Source organism: Cervus elaphus, chromosome 1 (assembly GCF_910594005.1).
Source record: "Cervus elaphus chromosome 1, mCerEla1.1, whole genome shotgun sequence".
NCBI classification, from domain to species: Eukaryota; Metazoa; Chordata; class Mammalia; order Artiodactyla; family Cervidae; genus Cervus; species Cervus elaphus.
Window position 1 is genome coordinate 22,652,943 of NC_057815.1, and position 23,247 is coordinate 22,676,189.

The 23,247-nt window shown below is 38.2% G+C and overlaps 1 protein-coding gene across 2 annotated transcripts in view; it reads left to right on the top strand.

Moving 5' to 3' along the window:
• Positions 1-23,247, top strand: part of TRPC6 (transient receptor potential cation channel subfamily C member 6) — a 153,958-nt gene that overhangs the window by 85,996 nt on the left and 44,715 nt on the right. For both annotated transcript variants that reach the window (XM_043896421.1, XM_043896496.1), the window contains exon 2: positions 9,094-9,868. In XM_043896421.1, the coding sequence (XP_043752356.1) occupies positions 9,094-9,868 (775 nt within the window). The remainder of the gene's footprint in view (positions 1-9,093; positions 9,869-23,247) is intronic.

Sequence of the window (23,247 nt, forward strand, 5' to 3'; positions counted from 1 at the left end):
TGGCAGAGCTCCCCAGACTTGCCTCAAGTTCTTTAGATCCCTAAAGACTTAATTCTCAGAAGTCATATGTGTCCTTAATTTTTCCAAACTTGTGCACTTGAATTATGTAATCTCCAAATGCCTCAGAACAAAGACCCTTGAGCTAGAGACCTCACAGTTGAGTTCTGAATCTTGAATCTCCTAAAATAAAATTATTAGCTTTTTACCTTAGAGTTATCTAAATTTTCACCTTTTTGCCTAAGGCATACATCCTAAGTGTTGAACTGAGATTAGCAATGGAACCCAGACCCCAGCTTCTAAATCCTGAGTCTTCAACCTTCAATTAAACTGAGCCAGGAATAAGAAGCCCCTTGGAGGAGGGAACTCCAGTGCATTCCAGCCATAATGGACATCTTTCCATTTCTTTGGACTGCTGACTTTTGCAAGTATGGTTGTCTTGCCTGGAGTGCCTTTTTTCCTCTTCTCTCCCTTCTGCTAACTTCTTCCTTGTTCTAACAAGAAGGAAAATTCTTCAGAAGGCCTTCCTTGACCCATAGATTAAGTTGAAAATTCCTTGCTCTTCATTTATATAGCATGTTGTACCATTTCTTTATTAATATGCATCACCTTGTAATTTTCAGCTTATTTTTCTCCTTTCTGCCATGTCTTGAGTGTCTTTCCTTGAAGTGTCCCTCATGTGTCTAGCATAGTACCTGGAATTGCAAATATTTGATCTGCTGAATGAGTGAACTGTTAAGATCATGATGGTTGATATGAGGCATGATAATGGTAAAATTATGCTGAATCAACAAAGAAAGTCCAGAATTTTGGTTTCTAAAGTATCTTTTAGTCATCTTTCTCTATATTTGTACTCCTTTATACATTCTGGGTGCATATAGATTTAAACCTGCCTTGTGAACAACTGGATCTAGCCTCCAATGAAGATGTTGAAAGCATGTTTCAGACTTATTATAGTCTAGCACTGTTAGCTCTAGCAGTTGGCAGCTTCAGCTCATGCTGAACACACAATCTTAACAATTCTGAATGTTTCAGTGACATCACATTGCCCTCTTCTCACCCTCACAATCAGAGCTATTCCTCTTAAGCATCATAGGAACAGTAACCGAAATGTGGATAGATGAGTCTTAGTTAAAGGCTCATTTTTAAGATATTGGACTGCCTGAAATTGAATGTGGGTGTCTCTCCTGACAGTTTATAGAAGGGAAAAGTAAGCTCAGAAAGGTGACAACTAATTATGCATCAATGACTCATTTAAAAAAAAATTGTAGACTTACAATTTTCTATGCCTGTTTTCATCAGTGATTTCTGAAGGAGATAATCATGGCAAAGTCAAATTCACCTCCAGAGCATGTGTTGGTGTTGCTGGCTTGTTCTCATGGCCCACTCTCCACCTTTGCACACTGCCCTCTGCCCGAGGGGTTGACATCAGCGCAAACCTGTGTGGACGGCTTCACTGTGCTCCTTTGCCCCCAGGTTTTGGGTTGGGTGCAGCCCCTGGGAAGGCCCCTCTGAGATATTAGAGGGTGGGAGAGTGAGGTCAGAGTATCAGTCCCCCTGATTTTTCCCTCAAGGGTTGGCTGTTACTCTCAACTAAAGGCCAGAAACACTGTCAAGCAGGCCTTGCCTTAGAGTTACCCTATTTAACTGCTTATAACTTTTCCTCCTTTTGCCCCTTCAGCCTGAAGCCTCCCCTGTCCTAGACCAAAATACTGCAAGGTACCGTGGTGGATTTCCCCAGCTCCTGCCACACAGTCCTAGTATCTCTTCATTAAAGTCCTCAGATTACCCAATTTAAGTATTCTTTTTCCTGCCCGGAATCTGTCTTATTTTGGAATAGGAAAATATGCTTGTGTAATACACAGGACTATGATGGCTGTTGATATTGAGGCAAAGGGCTTAAAACTCTTTCTTTGGTGAGATAATTGGGATATATTTTGCTTGTATTAAACACAAACTTTTAATATCTCCAAGAGTACTCTGTCAAAACAAATAAAAATAAATCCATGGGCATTCTTTCTTTGCAAGAGCATTTCAAAGAAGGATGGCATGACACATGAAATAAACTACAAGCTAAAGGCTGAAAGAAACAATGACATTTCAGATTTAGTTGTTCTAAAAAAATTCTATAACTGTTCCAGTATTTACTGGATGTTTTCATTCTCTCACATAGTTTGGTTTCTAATTTATTTAAACAAGATGTCAATTGGTGATAAAAATAAAAAAAAATACCTAATATGCACAAGACATTTTTCAGTCACATTTTTGCTGGCTCCCACCTAAAAGTGACAAGCAGTGCAGGCTTCTATCATTTTGCAGAATACTGAAGCAGTGGTGTGATATAGTGCGACTAATCAAATAGAAAGTTAGTGTTTGATGGACTAGGAAGAGTCCATGGGGGAAAATCAAAGCTAATTGAATCAAAATAAAGAACTGATCTTGAAAATTACCTGGAGGTTAAAGGGATTTGATAATACGTTGTGAGGATAGGTGGTTCTGCTCTGTGTGTGGTATCAAGGGTAGACAAGGAAAGCAATAGAGGTGAGATAATAATTTTTTTAAGGACGTGAGACTCCACTTCTGGATCATGGACAAGTCACGAGGATGCCACTTTTAAAAATATGCCTTTCAATTTTCTTCATTCCCTATTGAACTTGCCATTTATTTGAAATAAATACAAATTATTATGTGTACTCCAGGACACATCATGATTCAACCTTCTTGTGTTCCTTTTTTTTTTTTGGTAAGGTTGTAGATCCTAATGATTTGCTATTGGCTTAATAGCAAATAAACAGGCTTGGTTTTTATTCCTATGACAAGAGGGGATCATGCATTTGATGTTGTGTCTGGAGTGTTTGCAGTGTGCCTTTCTGCCAAGCACTGGGAATCCAGTGTTGAATAAGGCAAAATATCCTTGTTCTCATGGAAGAAAGGAAAACCGCTGCAGCTGTTTATTGCCCCCTCAGCCCCAGAGGAAGGACCAGAGGAGAGTATGTGGCTGGAGATTAGGCAGAGTAAAAGCAGTCTCATTACAAAGTCAGAATAAAATGACTTTATCATTTATCCTCCTAAAGTAGTATGCAAAATTGCTAGTTGTGTTGGTTGTTAACCTCTAATTATCCACATCTATTTTTTTTCTGTGGATAATTGTGCACATAGTAAAATATACATCCTAGAATTGTTTCACTTTCACTTTCCTATAAGAAATCTAAAAGTCTACTCTGTGGCTCTTCCATGCTGCCTGGAATAGTTACATGCCATTTATGGTTTCAGCACTTTGCTTTAGTAGAATTGTGCTTTATTTAAATATTTCAAGGATTTTTGAAGCAAAAAATAAAAGTGAAGCTAGATACTTAATATGGAGCTTAGTTTGTAGAAGAGCAGTTCCATTTGATAAAAGTGTATCATATTTGAACAGGATGTAGAAAATTGCTGCATATGCTCTGTAATTCAAACACAATGTCCATTTGACTCAGAAGCTAATTTGCACTGCTGGCATTTTCAATAGAGATGGATTATTCCATCTCTCCCTATCTAGGGCAACAGGCACTATTTAGCCAACAAAAATAATTATAAAAATGAGGTATGTAAAAAAGTTGTTTTTTTGACCTAATCAATATTTGAGTAGTATGGAGGCAGTGACTATTTATACTATTTCCTAGAACTGGTATTTATGTATTGTGATAAAGCAAATTATAAAAATATGGTCACAAAAATGTAGGTTACTAAACATCCAACCATGCTAAATATGGCTAAAGGGATGAAGAAAAAAATCTTAAGTATTTTTCTTAAATACAAGAACCCCCTTTTTAAGTGTGCACTTAAGATGGAATGGAAATATCTCTTCTGTTAACATAATGCTTTGGGCTATTGTTCCTATTTCTAGTAGACAGTTCTTCTAGGTTACATTTGCAATTAATATACAGTTCTACAATATAGCCTTGTAAAATCCATTCTCAGAGAGGTAAGATAATCTAGCAATGTCTAGTATTTTTTTTGAAAGGCTCAGATATTTGTCATTTAAAAGGCTGTTTACACATTTTGCTTTTGTGTTTGACACTTAAGCATTAAGCATTACCACTTGTGATGAAATGCTATACACAGAGCCTTTTGTTGCTTCTTTAGACGGCAGTTGAGGAAGACAAAGTGAAAGTGAAAGTCGCTCAGTCTGTCCAACTCTTTGCGACCCCATGGACTATACAGTCCATAGAATTCTCCAGACCAGAACACTGGAGTGGGTAGCTGTTCCCTTTTCCGGGGGATCTTCCCAACCCAGGGATCGAACCCAGGTTTCCTGCATTGTAGGTGGATTCTTTACCAGCTGAGCCACCAGGGAAGTCATTGAAGAAGACAAGGAGACAGCAAATCATGCATTTTGTCAACATGCAAACACTTTCCCTTTATCTCACTACCCATGCAAGGACTGCTGCCTTCATTCTGCCCGTCAGAGTTATCTCCCTAAAACAATCTTAGACGCCTCTATAAACATTCTGTATCTGGCTTTCCTGTGGCAGAGTGCTAAGGAAATGATGATGATCCAAGCCTTTTTATAAAAACACATCTGAAATCTATGTCACTGCATATGATTAAAATTTGTGATAGAGACAGGAGAAGCTTTAAAACTGAAGAAATCATTTTCTCTTTGCTGTTTTTGAGAAGGATGAAAGTTTATAAGTATGAAAGTCATAATAGTTTAGAAGGTGATTGGATATATCCTTAGTGGCTTGCCAGGATAGAACTTGCCATTATTCAAATTAATAACATTAAAGTCATAAATCATTAATTTAGAAATTTAGAATGAAAGGTGTCACAACTCAGGCTTATTCTGCCTCAGTGTAATTCAATGCATGAAGCAGGGCGCCCAAAGCCAGTGCTCTGGGACAACCCAGAGGGGAGGGACGTGGGAGGGGGTTCAGGATGAGGGAGACACATATATACCTGTGGCCGATTCATGTTGATGTATGGCAAAAACCACCAGAATATTGTAATTATCCTCCAATTAAAATAAATAAATTAATTTAATAAATAAATAAATCTCAGGTACTCTTAGGTGACAACTTGTTCCCAGATTATGTAGATTAAAGCACTCTTGATAGTTACAAGAATAGCCTAAAATATCACATGGACATCAAGTGGGAAAGCAAACAATGTTATTAGAACTTGAACATTTCCATTTAAATGCTTTCCACATTCATAATTTCAATTGAGCCTAGAAGTAATTCTGTAAAATAGATTGGAATAATTATTTCTGCTGATTTTATGGAAGAAAAAGAACAAGAAAGAGGCTTGGTTCTTGGCCTTTTGGTCCTTGATACTGTTTTGTGTCAATTCTGTGTCTTTTTATTTTTTAGTTACACAAAAACCTTTCTTGCACTGCTAGTAATTTAATCTCACTTCTATAAATCCCCTGATCCTAGCTCTTTTCTCCTTTGATTTTACAGTTTTTCTTTCTCAGAGCGTTAGTCATGTTCAGGAGATGTCTCCCCTCCCCCTGATTTTTGAGCTTCCTCCTATCTACAACAGGATCTATGGAAAGTAATATATACAGAAGATAAGAGAGGAAGTGAAAGGCTAAAGAGGTTATTAGAAGCCAGAAAAGTGACAGAAAAAAGGGAAGAGGGCTCAGGATTTCAGAAGGAAGATGATGGATGGTTGCTCATGCAACAGATCTTGGTGACCTCTTGTCTCTTTCACTTCTTCCATCCTGTTAACTCAGAAATAATTGTACTCTTCTAGAAATTCACCTCTAAGTCAAGAATCACCTTTTACCAAAATCAGCATTAGATTCTGGCTAATTCTTGTAAGAGAAAATTACATTCTCTTTGAAAAGACATTAGAAGTAATATTTATTTTTTAAAAATTGAAAATAATAACTAACGATCACTAGTTACTTGAGGCAAAATTTTAATATAAAGTATAAAACAAACATAAAATAGAAATATAAAAATAAGCATAAAAAAGGAGTAGGAATAAATTCCCTGAAGTGTTCTGATCTGTGTTAGAATCTTTATCACTGATGTCCCCAGAATTAGATAAGATACTGTGTTTTCAAAAGCAGAAAAAGGTATTATTTTTCTTTAAATGTGAAGAATAAAAGATGTCCTTGCAAATTAAAAAAGGAATAGCAGAGGAAAATTTTTCAAAAGATATATTAAAGTTGAAGAAATATCTCAGAGTATTGTACAAAAAGATAAATAATTGGAAAATAGGAGAGAAAAAAGAAGAAAATAAAGGATATTCCAGAATTACCAACATTCAAAGAGAAGGAGTTCCAGAAACAAAGGACCCTGTAGACAAGAATCAAAAATATCAAAGAGTGTTCTGTTTATGTTTTCTTCTAAGAGTTTTACAGCATCTGGCCAAAATTGAAGCAAGATTTTTTTTTTTGACCCATCTTCTAGGGTAATGAAAATAAAAACAAAAATAAACAAATAGGACCTCATTAAACTTAAAAGCTTTTGCATAGCAAAGGAAACCATAAACAAGATGAAAAGACAACCCTCAGAATGGGAGAAAATATTTGCAAATGAAGCAACTGACAAAGGATTAATCTCCAAAATATACAAATAGCTCATGTAGCTCAATATCAGAAAAACAAACAACCAAATCAAAAAATGGGCAGAAGATCTTAATAGGCATTTCTCCAAAGAAGACATACAGATGGTCAACAAATACATGAAAAAATACTCAGTATCACTAATTATTAGAGAAATGCAAATCAAACTACAGTGAGATATCACCTCAAGACATCAGAATGGCCACCATCAAAAAAGCATGGTGTGTGTGTGTGTGTGTGTGTGTGTGTGTGTGTGTGCGCGTGCACACGTGTGCGCACGAGAAGGGTGTGAGATTGTGAAAGTGACCTAAATACTCAACTTTCACAATGGGAAGTCTGTAGGTAATACCAAATCTGGAAAATTAAGAAATAGCAATATTACCAAGTTATATGAATGTAAGGATTTAAATTATAACATAATCAACTAAAATAGTTGAAATGTATTTCCTCTAAATATCAGGATGTGGAGAAAATGAAGAATAAGGGACTGTTGTTTTCTGTAACAAGCTTTTCAAGTCTTTCAGCATGCACATGCATGACTAGGATGCAGGTTAAAATGGGATTGGAAACAAAACAATAGCTATAGAAAGAAAAATATATGTATAAATAATTCCCTTATTATAGTACTTAATAAAAGCTATATATACATTACTTAAAGATCTATCTTAAAAATTATGGAGAGGTGAGAGGGAGGTTCTAGAGGGAGGGGATACATGTATACTTTTGGCTGATTCACAGTATTGCATGGCAGAAACCAATGCAATATTGTAAAGCAATTATCCTCCAATTAAAAATTTTAAAAGATTACTAGTATCATAGCATGTTTGGCTATGGCCTCGACATCATTTTAAAAAATTTTACATAGCTATCTTTTCAGTAAAACTTCTTGGTTAGTTCTGAAGAGGCCGTGAATGGTTACACTGTTGAACAAAAATTTCTGAAAAAAATTTGTGAATATGGCAGAACATTCTTCAAGCTCCTTGGACAGCCACAACCTATTTCTGAGTTGCAGACATTTTGCTAACTTCTTTGGGCATCATACTGCCATGGTCAACATTGCCTGGAACTTTGGTATCAAGATGGACAAGGGTTAGTTTGGAAAGAAAGTTAGGTTCTCTAGGCCTGGTCCCATAGAAGGGGAAGATGGCTTATGGGGTCTTTGGGTCTATTTAAATCTCTTCATATAGGGAAATTTGTGACAGTCTTTGAGGGAGGATGATTTTTGGAACATTTATAAAGATCTGTGACATCAATCATCAGTCACACTTTTCTTCATTTCATACTCCCCCATAACCTGGCTCTTTCATATTCTGCAGGAACTTATTCTTGTTGGGTTTCCAGTTAGTGATAGTGACACAGCTTCAAGCTCAAAAAGACCTTAAGACATGAAGTTGTGAATCACTAGAGAAAAAAAAAAAATCCCCATTGTAGCATTTCCTTCAGAGGGAGAATTGCTTTTTCTGATCACAGAGTGAAAGTCAACATTGAAGGCTGGCCACCCTTTTGATCCTTCCCGCTTAACACCTGGATCACAGCTTTTCAGGTTTCCAGTGATTTTTAGAATAATGCCTAGCAGAGTCCAACCCATTTATTTTCCCTGTCAATGAAACCCTCACCGTGGCATTTAATTGATCCCTGTGCTGGAGGAAGCTCCCCAGCTGTACCTGACCTTGTCCCACTCTCACACTCTCTCATACTCTTTCCTTCCCACTTAACACCTGGATCACAGCTTTTCAGGTTTCCAATGATTTTTAGAATAATGCCTAGCAGAGTCCAACCCACTTATTTTCCCTGTCAATGAAACCCTCACCGTGGCATTTAATTGATCCCTGTGCTGGAGGAAGCTCCCTAGCTGTACCTAACCTTGTCCCACTTTCCCCAAATACACTGTCACACTTGACTTCTTCTGTGCTTCCATTTTCAGCACATCACTTTCTCTAGGAAGGTAGACTAGATGCCCCTGCAGTAGGTTTATCATGACAATTAAACAGCTAATAACAAGGTAAGGCACTAATTGTCCATTTCTCCCTTTGGACTATGAGATTTATAAGGACAGAAACTTTCTTTATTTTGTTTTCATCTTTGCTTTTTCCAGACCTTATATAATGCCTGACCCTGGCATAGGAGGGACTCAATAAGTATATGTTGACTTGAGTCAATTTGTTATTTTCCTACTTATATTTTATATTTTCACATACTATGTCATAATGGCAGCATTTTGGTCTCTCTTTATCTATCCCACCTGTAAATGAAAAGCACATATTAATCTGTATGTGCACAGCACAGAGAGATTATGGGAACTGCTTGAACCTTCATGCAAATTAAAATATTAAAATCTGCAACGTGCTTGACTTTCTAAAAAAAGAACTTCTTGGAATCCATTAACAAATAAATGTGTCTTCATTTGTATTATAGTTGGTCTAGAGATGATGGGACAACATCTAATACACTTGAGGACTACATTAGATGAATGGCAGGTCATCTGACACTCTAAAATGCTCTTAATGTAATTTGTTCACAATCTTTCTATCTTATTACAGCCGGGGCACCGACAACAGACTGACCCACCGGCGGCAGACAGTTCTCCGTGAGAAGGGGAGACGGTTAGCTAACCGAGGACCAGCGTACATGTTTAATGACCACTCAACAAGCCTGTCTATTGAGGAGGAACGCTTTTTAGATGCAGCTGAGTATGGCAATATCCCAGTGGTAAGGAAGATGTTGGAAGAATGCCTCTCACTCAACGTCAATTGTGTGGATTACATGGGCCAGAATGCCCTGCAGCTAGCAGTGGCTAATGAGCATCTGGAAATTACAGAACTTCTTCTCAAGAAAGAAAATCTCTCTCGTGTTGGGGATGCCTTGCTCTTAGCTATTAGTAAAGGTTATGTTCGGATTGTGGAAGCCATTCTCAGTCACCCAGCTTTTGCTGAAGGCAAGCGGTTAGCAACCAGCCCGAGTCAGTCTGAACTCCAACAAGATGATTTTTATGCATATGATGAAGACGGGACACGGTTCTCCCATGATGTGACCCCAATCATTCTGGCTGCCCACTGCCAGGAATATGAAATTGTGCACACCCTCTTGCGGAAGGGTGCTCGGATCGAACGGCCTCATGACTATTTCTGCAAATGCAGTGAATGCAACCAGAAACAGAAACATGACTCCTTCAGCCACTCCAGATCTAGAATTAATGCCTACAAAGGCCTGGCGAGCCCAGCTTACCTGTCATTGTCTAGCGAAGATCCAGTCATGACGGCTTTAGAACTTAGCAATGAGCTGGCAGTGCTGGCCAACATAGAGAAGGAGTTCAAGGTGGGTTTTTAACAAGTCGAAGTCAAGGAGAACTTATAAGCTTCCACTATGTACTCACACTCTGTTAGGTCTCACAGATAGTAGACAATTTTATATGTTTGATTCAACAAGTTCTTTATTACATAGAGTAAAAGTTGTGGTTACTACTATTTGGAGATGATCTACTATAAACTAGACATTTTACATTTATTATGTCTGATACCTATTACAACCTTGGGAAGATCTTAGCTCCTTTTCAGATGCAGAAATGGAGGTATAGAAAGGTTAAGTAAGGCCCAAGATCCATAGCTGGTGAAATGACAGAGCCGGGATCAGAACCCAGGGATGCAGACTCTAAAACCCAGGTTCTGTCTCCTGTGAAACTCTGTTTCTATATTCAGATCATGGTGATAGCTACTGTTGAGGTCAGAAAGAGGAATAAGATAAAGTAAGTCATAGTTTGACCTGAGAGACAGACACATGCATGAGTACATATGGTATAAAGAGAAATGAAACTACTAGATAGGGCCATAAGCAGTGTGCTGTAGCAGTTCAGAGAAAGCAGTATTTAACTCAGATTAGATGTCGGAGAAGTTACGTGAAAAATGGTATTTCAGCTGCATATGGCAGAATAAGTAGCATATTTGAAGGCAGAGAATGAAGGAGAAGATATTTTAGGCCAAGGCAACAGCCAAAACAAAAGCTTGTAGATACGGGAGAAGTAGTCCAATACAATTGCTTTACGATGTATTCGTTTCTGCTGTACAACAGTGAATCGGCCATACACACACACACACACACACACACACACACACACACACACACACACAAACCCCCTCCCTTGGGAATCCTCCTCCGCCCCTTGGTCGCATCCCTCCAGGTCATCACAGAGCACTGAGATGAGCTCGCTGTGCGTTGATGAGATCCCACCAGCTACCTGTTTCATATCTGACATATACACGAGGTAGTGCCTACACGTCAGTCCCGCTCTCTCAACTCACCCCACGCTTCCCTTCCCGCCCTGAGTCCACATGTCCTTCCTCCACGTCGGTGTCTCTGTTCCTGCCTCAAGGGAACTTGGAGCAATCTCTAAATAAGAGGTAAGCGGGGAGACACAGTGTCAGACCTTGCCATTGTCTGCATGGTTTGTGCTTCGTTTGAAGAGGGTGAAAGTTCAGTTTCCTAGTCTGAGGTCACACACTCATACACACACACCTTTAAATTTCCTCCACAGGTTATCTGAACTTTCTTACAGTGCTCACCGTGTTCCGCTGTATGTTAATATTTAGGCTGGGCTTTTCTTCTTTACTCAGCTGTACACTGCTTGGAATCAGGTCTGATTCATCAAATACAGTACTACACAAAGATAAACACTGGTTTCACTTTCTCTGTCCTGTGTGCTGTGAGAAAGCACGTCTCTCTGTTCCGTACCTTGGGGTCTCTCCTGTGCAGTTTCTTGGTGCCTCTGTAGCGGAAGCAACACTGCAAACCCCAGCCTAGCACGTGTCTCTCCCGGGCCCTATCTGTCCAGGTGAGGGGGCAGGTCACCGGCGACTGAAGCCTTCCGATGGCCCCCAGCATGGAGGATGTGCTTTTCCTCTAGCTCCCTGGCAGCTGAGGATGCAGGACAAGCAGACGGTCTCTTCCAACAATGCCTCATTCTTTCCTACTTCTCACTTTGCTCCCAGGACTCAAGGATGCAGGGGACTATGCTGTCTTGGAAATCTGATTAATATGATCTTAAAATTTATACTTAATTTTTATGAAACTTTATTGCTTAGGTTTTAACATTTCTGTTTCTGTAATTGAATCTTTGTTTACACAATACTGTAAACCATTCTTCATTCATTCATTCACTTGCTTACATCTTCTGAGCCCATGGTTGTAGCAAATATTGTACTGGGGAGAGTCAAGAATGAGGATGGAGATATCGCACAGCACAAAGACAGTTCAATTAATAACCCTACCCTCAATTAACTTATAATTTAATAGGAGAGCAAAGACCTGTGTGAAGTAACTATAAAATAAGACATGACCTTGTGGAGTGAGGGGTGGGCTGGTGGGCCAAAGGTGAAAGAATCACATCTAATCAGAGTGTGAATTTTTCATTGTCCCTAAATGCATTACATAATGTGAAGACTTCTTTAGGATTATGATAAATTAGGGATCCGTATATTCCTTTATTTATTAATCGCACACTGTTTCTGCACACCTAGGTGTGAGGTATATGGATCAGGCACTTTCCCTCCATCCCTGCTTTCTCTTTGTAGGTCCACACCTTTAGCCTCTAATCAGGCTCACCCTTTGCTTAATGCCCTACCTCCGTGAAGGGTTAATGGCAAAGAAAAGGTAACTCTCTCTGAAAACACAAATCTCTTTAATAATATGTTATTCCTAATATCTTTAAAAAATCACCCAAAAGGATTAAAGTTTACTGTTAAAAGAGGGTAGCAGTTTTAAAAATGTTTTTAAAAGTATGTCCTAGAACTTAACAATTCAACAACTTTTCTAATTAGAAATTTGACTCCCCAAATCCTTGTATTACACAAGGAGAAAGGCCAGTTCTTGCCTGTTTTTAAAAGCCTTTGGCTAATACAAAACAAGAAAGCATAATGTTTTCTTTGTCACCAGACACGACGCTCTAGAACAATGAGTTTATTCTCCCAGACTCGGTTGGCCCGTAGAGGCAAGGACAGCCTCATGTGACAATGAGCCACACGACTCGCGTGTGTAAACTCAGGGAACGCATATCGTCCTACCATGCGCGCTGGTGTGATGATGCTAAACCTGCTCCAGCAGCCCAGCCTCAGTCTACAGCACAATGGGACCCAAAAGGGCTTGGTGTCTCTGGTGAGATTTGCTAAATCTGGTGCTCTGTCCTTCAAGAATAACTTCTCTTTTCTTATTTTAAAAGAATATAGTTGACCCTTGAACAACACGAGTTTGAAGTATATGGGTTCACTTAAATGTGGATTATTTTCACTAAATATGCACTACAGTACCACACAAGCCTGGACTGGTTGAATCCATGGATGTGGAACAGTGGATACCAAGGGCCCTCTGGAGAGTTATATGCAGTTTTCACTCAATAGAGTACTGGTTCTCATTACCTCTGCTTTGTTCAAAGGTCAACTTACATGATCATGTTAAAAAAGTAATTTAAGCATGAAGAAAAATTTAAAAATCATTTCTAATTTTGATACTGCAACACGCCAACATGTATCCTTCCAGTCTTATTTTTAGTAGTCAAGCCCCTTAGAGTCTCAGGGACCAAAGATTGCAGGATCTGAGATACCTCACAGGGACCTGAAATATTGTACTGGCAACAGGCAATCCTCTCTGCTCATGGTCTTCAAATTCTTTTGCTTCCTTTTCACCTGAAAAACATTTGAAAAATTCTGTGCTCATGAGTACATTTTAAAGTTGGCATCTAAATTTGTTTATTTTGTTTAAATAATTTTAAAAAGTATAATTTCTGCATGGCCTAAATATTAACATTTAAAAACAGATATCTTAAATAGCTGCTTCAGATGTATGTAGGGGCCTTTAAGTGCTATGATTTTGTAATACCATCACCTATTTTAAAAATAAACAAACAACCTCCTCTTTATTTATTTTTTTTCATTTATTTTTATTAGTTGGAGGCTAATTACTTTAAAATATTGTAGTGGGTTTTGTCATACATTGACATGAATCAGCCATGGAATTATATGTATTCCCCATCCTGATCCCACCTCCCACCTCCCTCTCCACCCGATTCCTCTGGGTCTTCCCAGTTCACCAGGCCCGAGCACTTGTCTCATGCATCCAACCTGGGCTGGTGATCTGTTTCACTATAGATAATATACATGTTTCAATACTGTTCTGTTGAAACATCCCACCCTCGCCTTCTCCCACAGAGTCCAGAAGTCTGTTCTGTACATCTGTGTCTCTTTTTCTGTTGTGCATATAGGGTTATCATTACCATCTTTCTAAATTCCATATATATGTGTTAGTATGCTGTAATGTTCTGTATCTTTCTGGCTTACTTCACTCTGTACAATGGGCTCCAGTTTCATCCATTTCACTAGAACTGATTCAAATGAATTCTTTTTAATGGCTGAGTAATATTCCATGGTGTATATGTACTACAGCTTCCTTATCCATTCATCTGCTGATGGGCATCTAGGTTGCTTCCATGTCCTGGCTATTATAAACAGTGCTGCGATGAACATTGGGGTGCACGTGTCTCTTTCAGATCTGGTTTCCTCAGTGTGTATGCCCAGAACTGGGATTGCTGGGTCATATGGCAGTTCTATTTCCAGTTTTTTAAGGAATCGCCACACTGTTCTCCATAGTGGCTGTACTAGTTTGCATTCCCACCAACAGTGTAAGAGGGTTCCCTTTTCTCCACACCCTCTCCAGCATTTATTGCTTGTAAACTTTTGGATAGCAGCCATCCTGACTGGTGTGTAATGGTACCTCATTGTGGTTTTGATTTGCATTTCTCTGATAATGAGTGATGTTGAGCATCTTTTCATGTGTTTGTTAGCCCTCTGTATGTCTTCTTTGGAGAAATGTCTGTTTAGTTCTTTGGCCCATTTTTTGATTGGATCATTTATTTTTCTGGAGTTGAGCTGCAGGAGTTGCTTGTATATTTTTGAGATTAATTCTTTGTCTGTTGCTTCATTTGCTATTATTTTCTCCCAATCTGAGGGCTGTCTTTTCACTTTGCTTATAGTTTCCTTTGTTGTGCAAAAGCTTTTAAGTTCCATTAGGTCCCATTTGTTTATTTTTGCTTTTATTTCCAACATTCTGGAAATAAACATTCTGGGAGGTGCGTCATAGAGGATCCTGCTGTGATTTATGTTGGAGAGTGTTTTGCCTATGTTCTCCTCTAGGAGTTTTATAGTTTCTGGTCTTACATTTAGATCTTTAATCCATTTTGAGTTTATTTTTGTGTGTGGTGTTAGAAAGTGTTCTAGTTTCATTCTTTTACAAGTGGTTGACCAGTTTTCCCAGCACCACTTGTTAAAGAGGTTGTCTTTTTTCCATTGTATATCCTTGCCTCCTTTGTCGAAGATAAGGTGTCCATAGCAATGTGGATTTATCTCTGGGCTTTCTATTCTGTTCCATTGATCTATATTTCTGTCTTTGTGCCAGTATCATACTGTCTTGATGACTGTGGCTTTGTAGTAGAGTCTGAAGTCAGGCAGGTTGATTCCTCCAGTTCCATTCTTCTTTCTCAAGATTACTTTGGCTATTTGAGGTTTTTTGTATTTCCATGCAAATTGTGAAATTATTTGTTCTAGTTCTGTGAAAAATGCCGTTGGTAGCTTGATAGGGATTGCATTGAATCTATAGATTGCTTGGGGTAGTATAGCCATTTTGACAATATTGATTCTTCCAATCCATGAACACGGTATGTTTCTCCATCTGTTTGTGTCCTCTGATTTCTTTCATCAGTGTTTTATAGTTTTCTATGTATAGGTCTTTTGTTTCTTTAGGTAGATATACTCCTAAGTATTTTATTCTTTTTGTTGCAATGGTGAATGGTATTGTTTCCTTAATTTCTCTTTCTGTTTTCTCATTGTTAGTGTATAGGAATGCAAGGGATTTCTGTGTGTTAATTTTATATCCTGCAACTTTACTATATTCATTGATTAGCTCTAGTAATTTTCTGGTGGCATCTTTAGGGTTTTCTATGTAGAGGATCATGTCATCTGCAAACAGCACGAGTTTCACTTCTTCTTTTCCTATCTGGATTCCTTTTACTTCTTTTTCTGCTCTGATTGCTGTGGCCAAAACTTCAAAAACTATGTTGAATAGTAGTGGTGAGAGTGGGCACCCTTGTCTTGTTCCTGATTTCAGGGGAAATGCTTTCAATTTTTCACCATTGAGGGTGATGCTTGCTGTGGGTTTGTCATATATAGCTTTTATTATGTTGAGGTATGTTCCTTCTATTCCTGCTTTTTGGAGAGTTTTAATCATAAATGAGTGTTGAATTTTGTCAAAGGCTTTCTCTGCATCTATTGAGATAATCATATGGCTTTTATCTTTCAATTTGTTAATGTGGTGTATTACATTGATTTGTGGATATTAAAGAATCCTTGCATTCCTGGGATAAAGCCCACTTGGTCATGGTGTATGATTTTTTTAATATGTTGTTGGATTCTGTTTGCTAGAATTTTGTTAAGGATTTTTGCATCTATGTTCATCAGTGATATTGGCCTGTAGTTTTCTTTTTTTGTGGTATCGTTGTCTGGTTTTGGAATTAGGGTGATGGTGGCCTCATAGAATGAGTTTGCAAGTTTACCTTCTTCTGCAATTTTCTGGAAGAGTTTGAGTAAGATAGGTGTTAGCTCTTCTCTAAATTTTTGGTAGAATTCAGCTGTGAAGCCATCTGGTCCTGGGCTTTTGTTTGCTGGAAGATTTCTGATTACAGTTTCGATTTCCTTGCTTGTGATGGGTCTGTTAAGATCTTCTATTTCTTCCTGGTTCAGTTTTGGAAAGTTATACTTTTCTAAGAGTTTGTCCATTTCATCCAAGTTGTCCATTTTATTGGCATAGAGCTGCTGGTAGTAGTCTCTTATGATCCTTTGTATTTCAGTGTTGTCTGTTGTGATCTCTCCATTTTCATTTCTAATTTTGTTAATTTGGTTCTTCTCTCTTTGTTTCTTAATGAGTCTTGCTAATGGTTTGTCAATTTTGTTTATTTTTTCAAAAAACCAGCTTTTAGCTTTGTTGATTTTTGCTATGGTCTCTTTAGTTTCTTTTGCATTTATTTCTGCCCTAATTTTTAGGATTTCTTTCCGTCTACTAACCCTGGGGTTCTTCATTTCTTCCTTCTCTAATTGCTTTAGATGTAGAGTTAGGTTATTTATTTGACTTTTTTCTTGTTTCTTGAGGTAAGCCTGTAATGCTATGAACCTTCCCCTTAGCACTGCTTTTACAGTGTCCCATAGGTTTGGGGTTGTTGTGTATTCATTTTCATTCATTTCTATGCATATTTTGATTTCTTTTTTTATTTCTTCTATGATCTGTTTGTTATTCAGAAGCGTGTTATTTAGCCTCCATATGTTAGAATTTTTAACAATTTTTTCCCCTGTAATTGAGATCTAATTTTACTGCACTGTGGTCAGAAAAGATGACTGGAATGATTTCAATTTTTTTGAATTTACCAAGACCAGATTTATGGCCCAGGATGTGATCTATTCTGGAGAAGGTTCCATGTGCACTTGAGAAAAAGGTGAAGTTGATTGTTTTGGGGTGAAATGTCCTATAGATATCAATTAAGTCTAGCTGGTCCATTGTGTCATTTAAAGTTTGTGTTTCCTTGTTAATTCTCTGTTTAGTTGATCTATCCATAGTTGTGAGTGGTGTGTTAAAGTCTCCCACTATTATTGTGTTACTGTGAATTTCCTCTTTCATACTCATTAGCATTTGCCTTACATATTGTGGTGCTCCTATGTTGGGTGCATATATATTTATAATTATTATATCTTCTTCTTGGATTGATCCTTTGATCGTTATGTAGTGTCCTTCTTTGTCTCTTTTCACATCCTTTATTTGAAGGTCTATTTTATTTGATATGAGTATTGCGACTCCTGCTTTCTTTTGGTCTCTGTTTGCGTGAAATATTTTTTTCCAGCCCTTCACTTTTGGTCTGTATGTGTCTTTTGTTTTGAGGTGGGTCTCTTGTAGACAACATATATAGGGGTCTTGTTTTTATATCCATTCAGCCAGTCTTTGTCTTTTGGTTGGGGCATTCAACCCATTTACATTTAAGGTAATTATTGATAGGTGTGGTCCTGTTGCCATTTACTTTGTTGTTTTGGGTTCACGTTTATACACCCTTTCTGTGTTTCCTGTCTGGAGAAGATCCTTTAGCATTTGTTGAAGAGCTGGTTTGGTGGTGCTGGATTCTCTCAGCTTTTGCTTGTCTGTAAAGCTTTTGAATTCTCCTTCATATCTGAATGAGATCCTTGCTGGGTACAGTAATCTAGGTTGTAGGTTATTCTCTTTCATTACTTTCAGTATGTCCTGCCATTCCCTTCTGGCCTGGAGGGTTTCTATTGATAGATCAGCTGTTATCCTTATGGGAATCCCTTTGTTTGTTATTTGTTGTTTCTCCCTTGCTGCTTTTAATATTTGTTCTTTGTGTTTGATCTTTGTTAATTTGATTCATATGTATCTTGGGGTGTTTCGTCTTGGGTTTATCCTGTTTGGGACTCTCTGAGTTTCTTGGACTTGGGTGGCTATTTCCTTCCCCATTTTAGGGAAGTTTTCAGCTATTATCTCCTCGAGTATTTTCTCATGGCCTTTCTTTTTGTCTTCTTCGTCTGGGACTCCTATGATTCGAATGTTGGGGCATTTCACATTGTCCCAGAAGTCCCTGAGGTTGTCCTCATTTCTTTTGATTCTTTTTTCTTTTTTTCTCTCTGCTTCATTTATTTCCACCATTTTATCTTCTACCTCACTTATCCTATCTTCTGTCTCCGTTATTCTACTCTTGGTTCCCTCCAGAGTGTTTTTGATCTCAGTTATTGCATTATTCATTTTTAATTGACTCTTTTTTATTTCTTCTAGGTCCTTATTAAACATTTCTTACATCTTCTCAATCTTTGTCTCCAGGCTATTTATCTGTAACTCCATTTTGTTTTCAAGATTTTGGATCATTTTTATTATCATTATTCTAAATTCTTTTTCAGGTAGATTCCCTATCTCCTCCTCTTTTGTTTGACTTGGTGGGCATTTTTCATGTTCCTTTACCTGTTGGGTATTTCTCTGCCTTTTCATCTTGTTTAGATTGCTGTGTCTGGAGTAGGTTTTCTGTATTCTGGACGTCTGTGGTTCCTTTTTACAACCTCCTCTTTAATATTCATAACAGTTACATCTTTCCTTTTCTCCTTAAACTTGTATTCTAGTCCATTTTCCTCCACAAATGTGATTTCTAATGTAATAGCTTTTTATTGTAAAGTCCTTTATAGATCACCAATTTTATATATATATATGTATATATATTGCATAACACATATGTAACGTGTATGTTTATAAGAATTTTTAGAATTTGTTTTACTTTCTGTTATCATTAGGCTCTAGGAATTTAAATATTCTGGAAATACTTACCATTATATTTATTAGAAGTATATTTGATCAAAACTACATAAATTGAACATAATTGTTCAAAATAACATACACAAATTCCAAAAAATAAATTTTAAATATATGACACATTTCCTATTGGAAATGAATTTTAAAGGAACAAGTCATGTCCATACTTTTGTTATGTATTTAATGAAAGAAAAACTTATAACCTGTTAAAATAACCTAATTTGTCAGCCAGCATATTGTTTTAGTTTTTGTTAAGGAATATGTAAATTATTAATGATTTTATGGAATATAATTAAAAGATAGTAGACTGTATTTGGGATAAATTATTTCTTGATATGATTTGATAACTGCCTTACTAAATTACCGACACTGATCTGAAACAAATCACGTAAAAGTTTTATCCTTGTGCTTTAGCCAATAGCCTATGAAAATTTTGAGTCCTGGAAACCATTCCAAGTCACAGTAAAAAGACTCATCCTGACTAAACTTTTCTGCCTTGCACATTTGTGATGTCTTTCTTTTAAGTTAATGATACATCTAAAAGATGAGTACTAGGAATGGTTTTAAATAAGGGTAAAATAAACTTGTTTACAAAACAGAAACAGAGTCACAGATGTAGAAGATAAACTTACAGTTATCAGGGTGAAGGGGATAAATTGGGAGACTGGGATGGACATATACGCTCTACGCTATATAAAACAGACAGCTAATAAGAACCTACTGTGTAGCACAGGGAACTCTGCTCAGTACTCTGTAAGGGCCTATATGGAAAAAGAATCTAAAACAAGCAGGTCTATGTACACGTATGATTGATTTCCTTTGCTGTACATCTGAAACTAATATTGTAAATCAACTGTGCTCCAATACATTTTTTAAAAAGAATAATTTTAAATAATCACTTAATTTAAATAACATGAAGTAGTGAATTTTGTATTCAGTGTTCCCTACTGATGTCTTCTTTATTGTCCTCTCATTTAAGAAGGATGCATTCTTTGACAGCTGTTGAAGAATGAAGAGGCAAAGTACATTAAAATTCATCTAAATTCAGAACATCCCGACATGAACTGGCATGTTGTACTCCTTTCATTAAGCTTCCTCTTCATTGGAAATGTATATTAAGGAAAGGAAATACAGGAAACCCCTGAGGGTCTGTGGTACCTGGATAAATTATTAAAGGGGAATTTCCATTGTTTGCTGCAGGGGTGAGTGAGAGTGAGGAATTTTAAAGGGAAAAATGATCTGTTCTCAAGAAAATTAGTTACAGGGAAGTTGAGGATCTAGAAATTATTTCTCTGAAAACTATCAGTGTTCTCTGGCCCCTTGAAAAGTCTTCATATTTCTCTGTTTGAAGGCAACTAATCTATTTTATGAGAGTTAGAGATGAGAACGATCACAAAGATTGCAAACTCCAATATATAGCTTCTGTAAGCTAAATTCTCCTTTTCTGTATTAACCCGTAGTCGTTTAACAAAAGAGGACAGAGGAGGTGCAACTGAGTTCCTCAGGCAACTGTAGTCTGGCATTTTGACTCTCCTGAACAGAACAGATTGCACTCATTACCAGTATCATCAGGTCTGAAGATGGATCTATGCAGAGGTGATAGCCAGAGCACAGCAGAGAAATCTAACAATTAGATGGAACCTCAGGAAGAGAGAAAAACCAATAGTCCTGAGAGATTGCAGGTCTTCACAGTGAATGGGGGAGAAGCCAGATTTAAAAGTTTCACCCATTCAAGTTCAATCTTTATATACTGAGTTTTTACCAATAACTTTTTGCTTTGGTAGAAAGAGACCTCAGTCACCTTAAGCTGAACTTGGTCTAAGCCTAATTTTGGCAATATACACTCAGAATTTTGACTGTTTTTGATACTGAGAAAGGAGAGTATAACTCCTCCCTTCCCTCCTTGACTCAAGATTAAGAATCGTCATAAAAACAAAAGAATCAGTACCAGTTTATTAGCAAATGCATTCTTCCAAATTTTGAACTTCCCTTTACTGTCTCAGAATGTACCTATGTCTCAGAACACTTTTTAAGCCCATTTACATTTTAGATTGTTTGTGGTAACAATGTTTCCTTTAATTACCCTAAAATTACCTTCTGTATAAATGTCAGGGATTTCTCTCTTCCTTATCATTCTGGATAAATAGATTTTTCTGAAGCTTCACCAAATCCTGCCTGTCTTCCTGGGGCTGTGTATCTAAACAGGCACTTGGCTCTCCAGATGCCTCTGCCATTGACTTAGACAAAAGGGAAGACACTACTGTGTTTGCTTTTAAACTGTTGCTATGTTCTGGCATTCAAAATGTTCAAAAATGCCTGGCATTGTTTGAAAAAGAAATAACCTAAGAAACAGACGAAGTTGGAAAGTAGTTTTTGTTAGCAGAAAGGCAGCGTGCCTGTCATCATACCTTAGTAGGGTGAGAGGTGTTGCTTGCATGCAAAGTAGTCTACAGAGGCACAGGACGAGGGTCCAGGCCACAGGGGAGGGAGGAAATGGACCATTGGCAAGCTTAATGAATTATTCTAAGTGATTTACAATCTAACTTTATGATATACCTGCTTTTAAGTTTTCCATATGGTCAAGAATCTGCCTGCAATGCAGGAGACCCAGGTTCAATCCCTGGGTCAGGAAGATCCCCCGGAGAAGGGAAGGCCACCCACTCCAGTACTCTTGCCTGGAGAGTTCCATGGACAGAGGAGCCTGGTAGGCTACAGTCCATGGGGTCCCAAAGAGCTGGACACAACTGAGCGACTTAAAACTTCCACTTTGGGCCTTCCCGTAGCTCAGATGGTAAAGAATCTACCTGCAGTGAGGGAGGCCTGGGTTCAATCCCTGAGTCAGGAAGATCCCCTGCAGAGGAGAATGGCAACCAACTGTAGTATTCTTGCCCGGAGTCGGACACGACTGAGCAACTACCACTTTTTTCAAGTTCTACATAATTAGGATAAATTATCAAAAGACTGGAAAATAAAGTAACCTTTCAAGATCATTGTTAAGTAGCAGAGCAAGAATTCAAATCCAGTTATGTTTTATACCCAGTCATCTTCCTTTCTTTTTATCACTCAACAAAAGTGTTGATTATCTGCTATGTGCCACACACTTTGCTAGGCTGTGAGGATTCACAGATGAGCAAGACACAGTCCTTGTTCTGAAGAATTGTCATACGTCTTGTGCTTCTGCTCAGTCTTGTCCGACTCTTTGTGGCCCTGTGGACTGAGGCTCCTCTGTCCATGGGATTCTCCAGGCAAGAATACTGGCATGGGCTGCCATGCCCTCCTCCAGGGGATCTCCTCAGCCCGGGGTCTCCTGCATTGCAGGTCAATTCTTTACCACTAGCACTCCCTGGGAAGCCCTGTAGGATTGTTGTTCTTCAGTTGCTGAGCTGTGTCCATCGCTTTGTAATCCCATGGACTGCAGCACGCCAGACTTCCCTGTCCTTCACTATCTCCAGCAGTTTGTCCAAACTCACATCCATTGAGTTGGTGATGCCATCTAATTATCTCATCCTCTGTCGCCCCCTTCTCCTCCTGGCCTCAGTCTTTCTCTGCATCAGGGTCTTTTCCAGTGAGTTGGCTCTTTGTGTCAGGTGGCCAAAGTATTGGAGCTTCAGCTTCAGCATCAGTCCCTCCAGTGAATATTCAGGGTTGATTTCCTTTGGGATTGACTGGTTGGATCTCCTTGCAGTCCAAGGGATTCTCTAGAGTCTTCTCCAACGCCACAGTTCAAAAGCATCAATTCTGCGGTTCTCAGGCTTCTTTATGGTCCGACTCTCACATCCATACATGACTACTGGATAAACCATAACTTTGACTAGACAGACCTTTGTCAGCAAAGTAATGTCTCTGCTTTTTAGTACGCTTTTGATAGCTCAGTTAGTAAAGAATCCACCTGTGATGCAGGAGACCCCAGTTCGATTCCTTGGTCAGGAAGATCCGCTGGAGAAGGGATAGGCTACCCACTCCAGTATTCTGGCCTGAGTAATTCCATGAATTGTATAGTCCATGGGGTCTCCAAAAGTCGGACATGAGTGAGTGAGTTTCACTAAGTTCATCATAACTTTCCTTCCGAGGAGCAAGCATCTTTTAATTTCATGGCTTCAGTCACTGTCTGCAGTGATTTTGGAGCCCAAGAAAATAAAGTCTGTCACTGTTTCCATTTTTTCCCCATTTGTTTGCCATGAAATGATGGTACTGGATGCCATGATCTTTGTTTTCTGAATATTGAGTTTTAAGCCAGCTTTTTCACTCTTCCTCTGTCACTTTCATCAGGAGGCTCTTTAGTTCCTCTTTACTTTCTGCCATTAGGG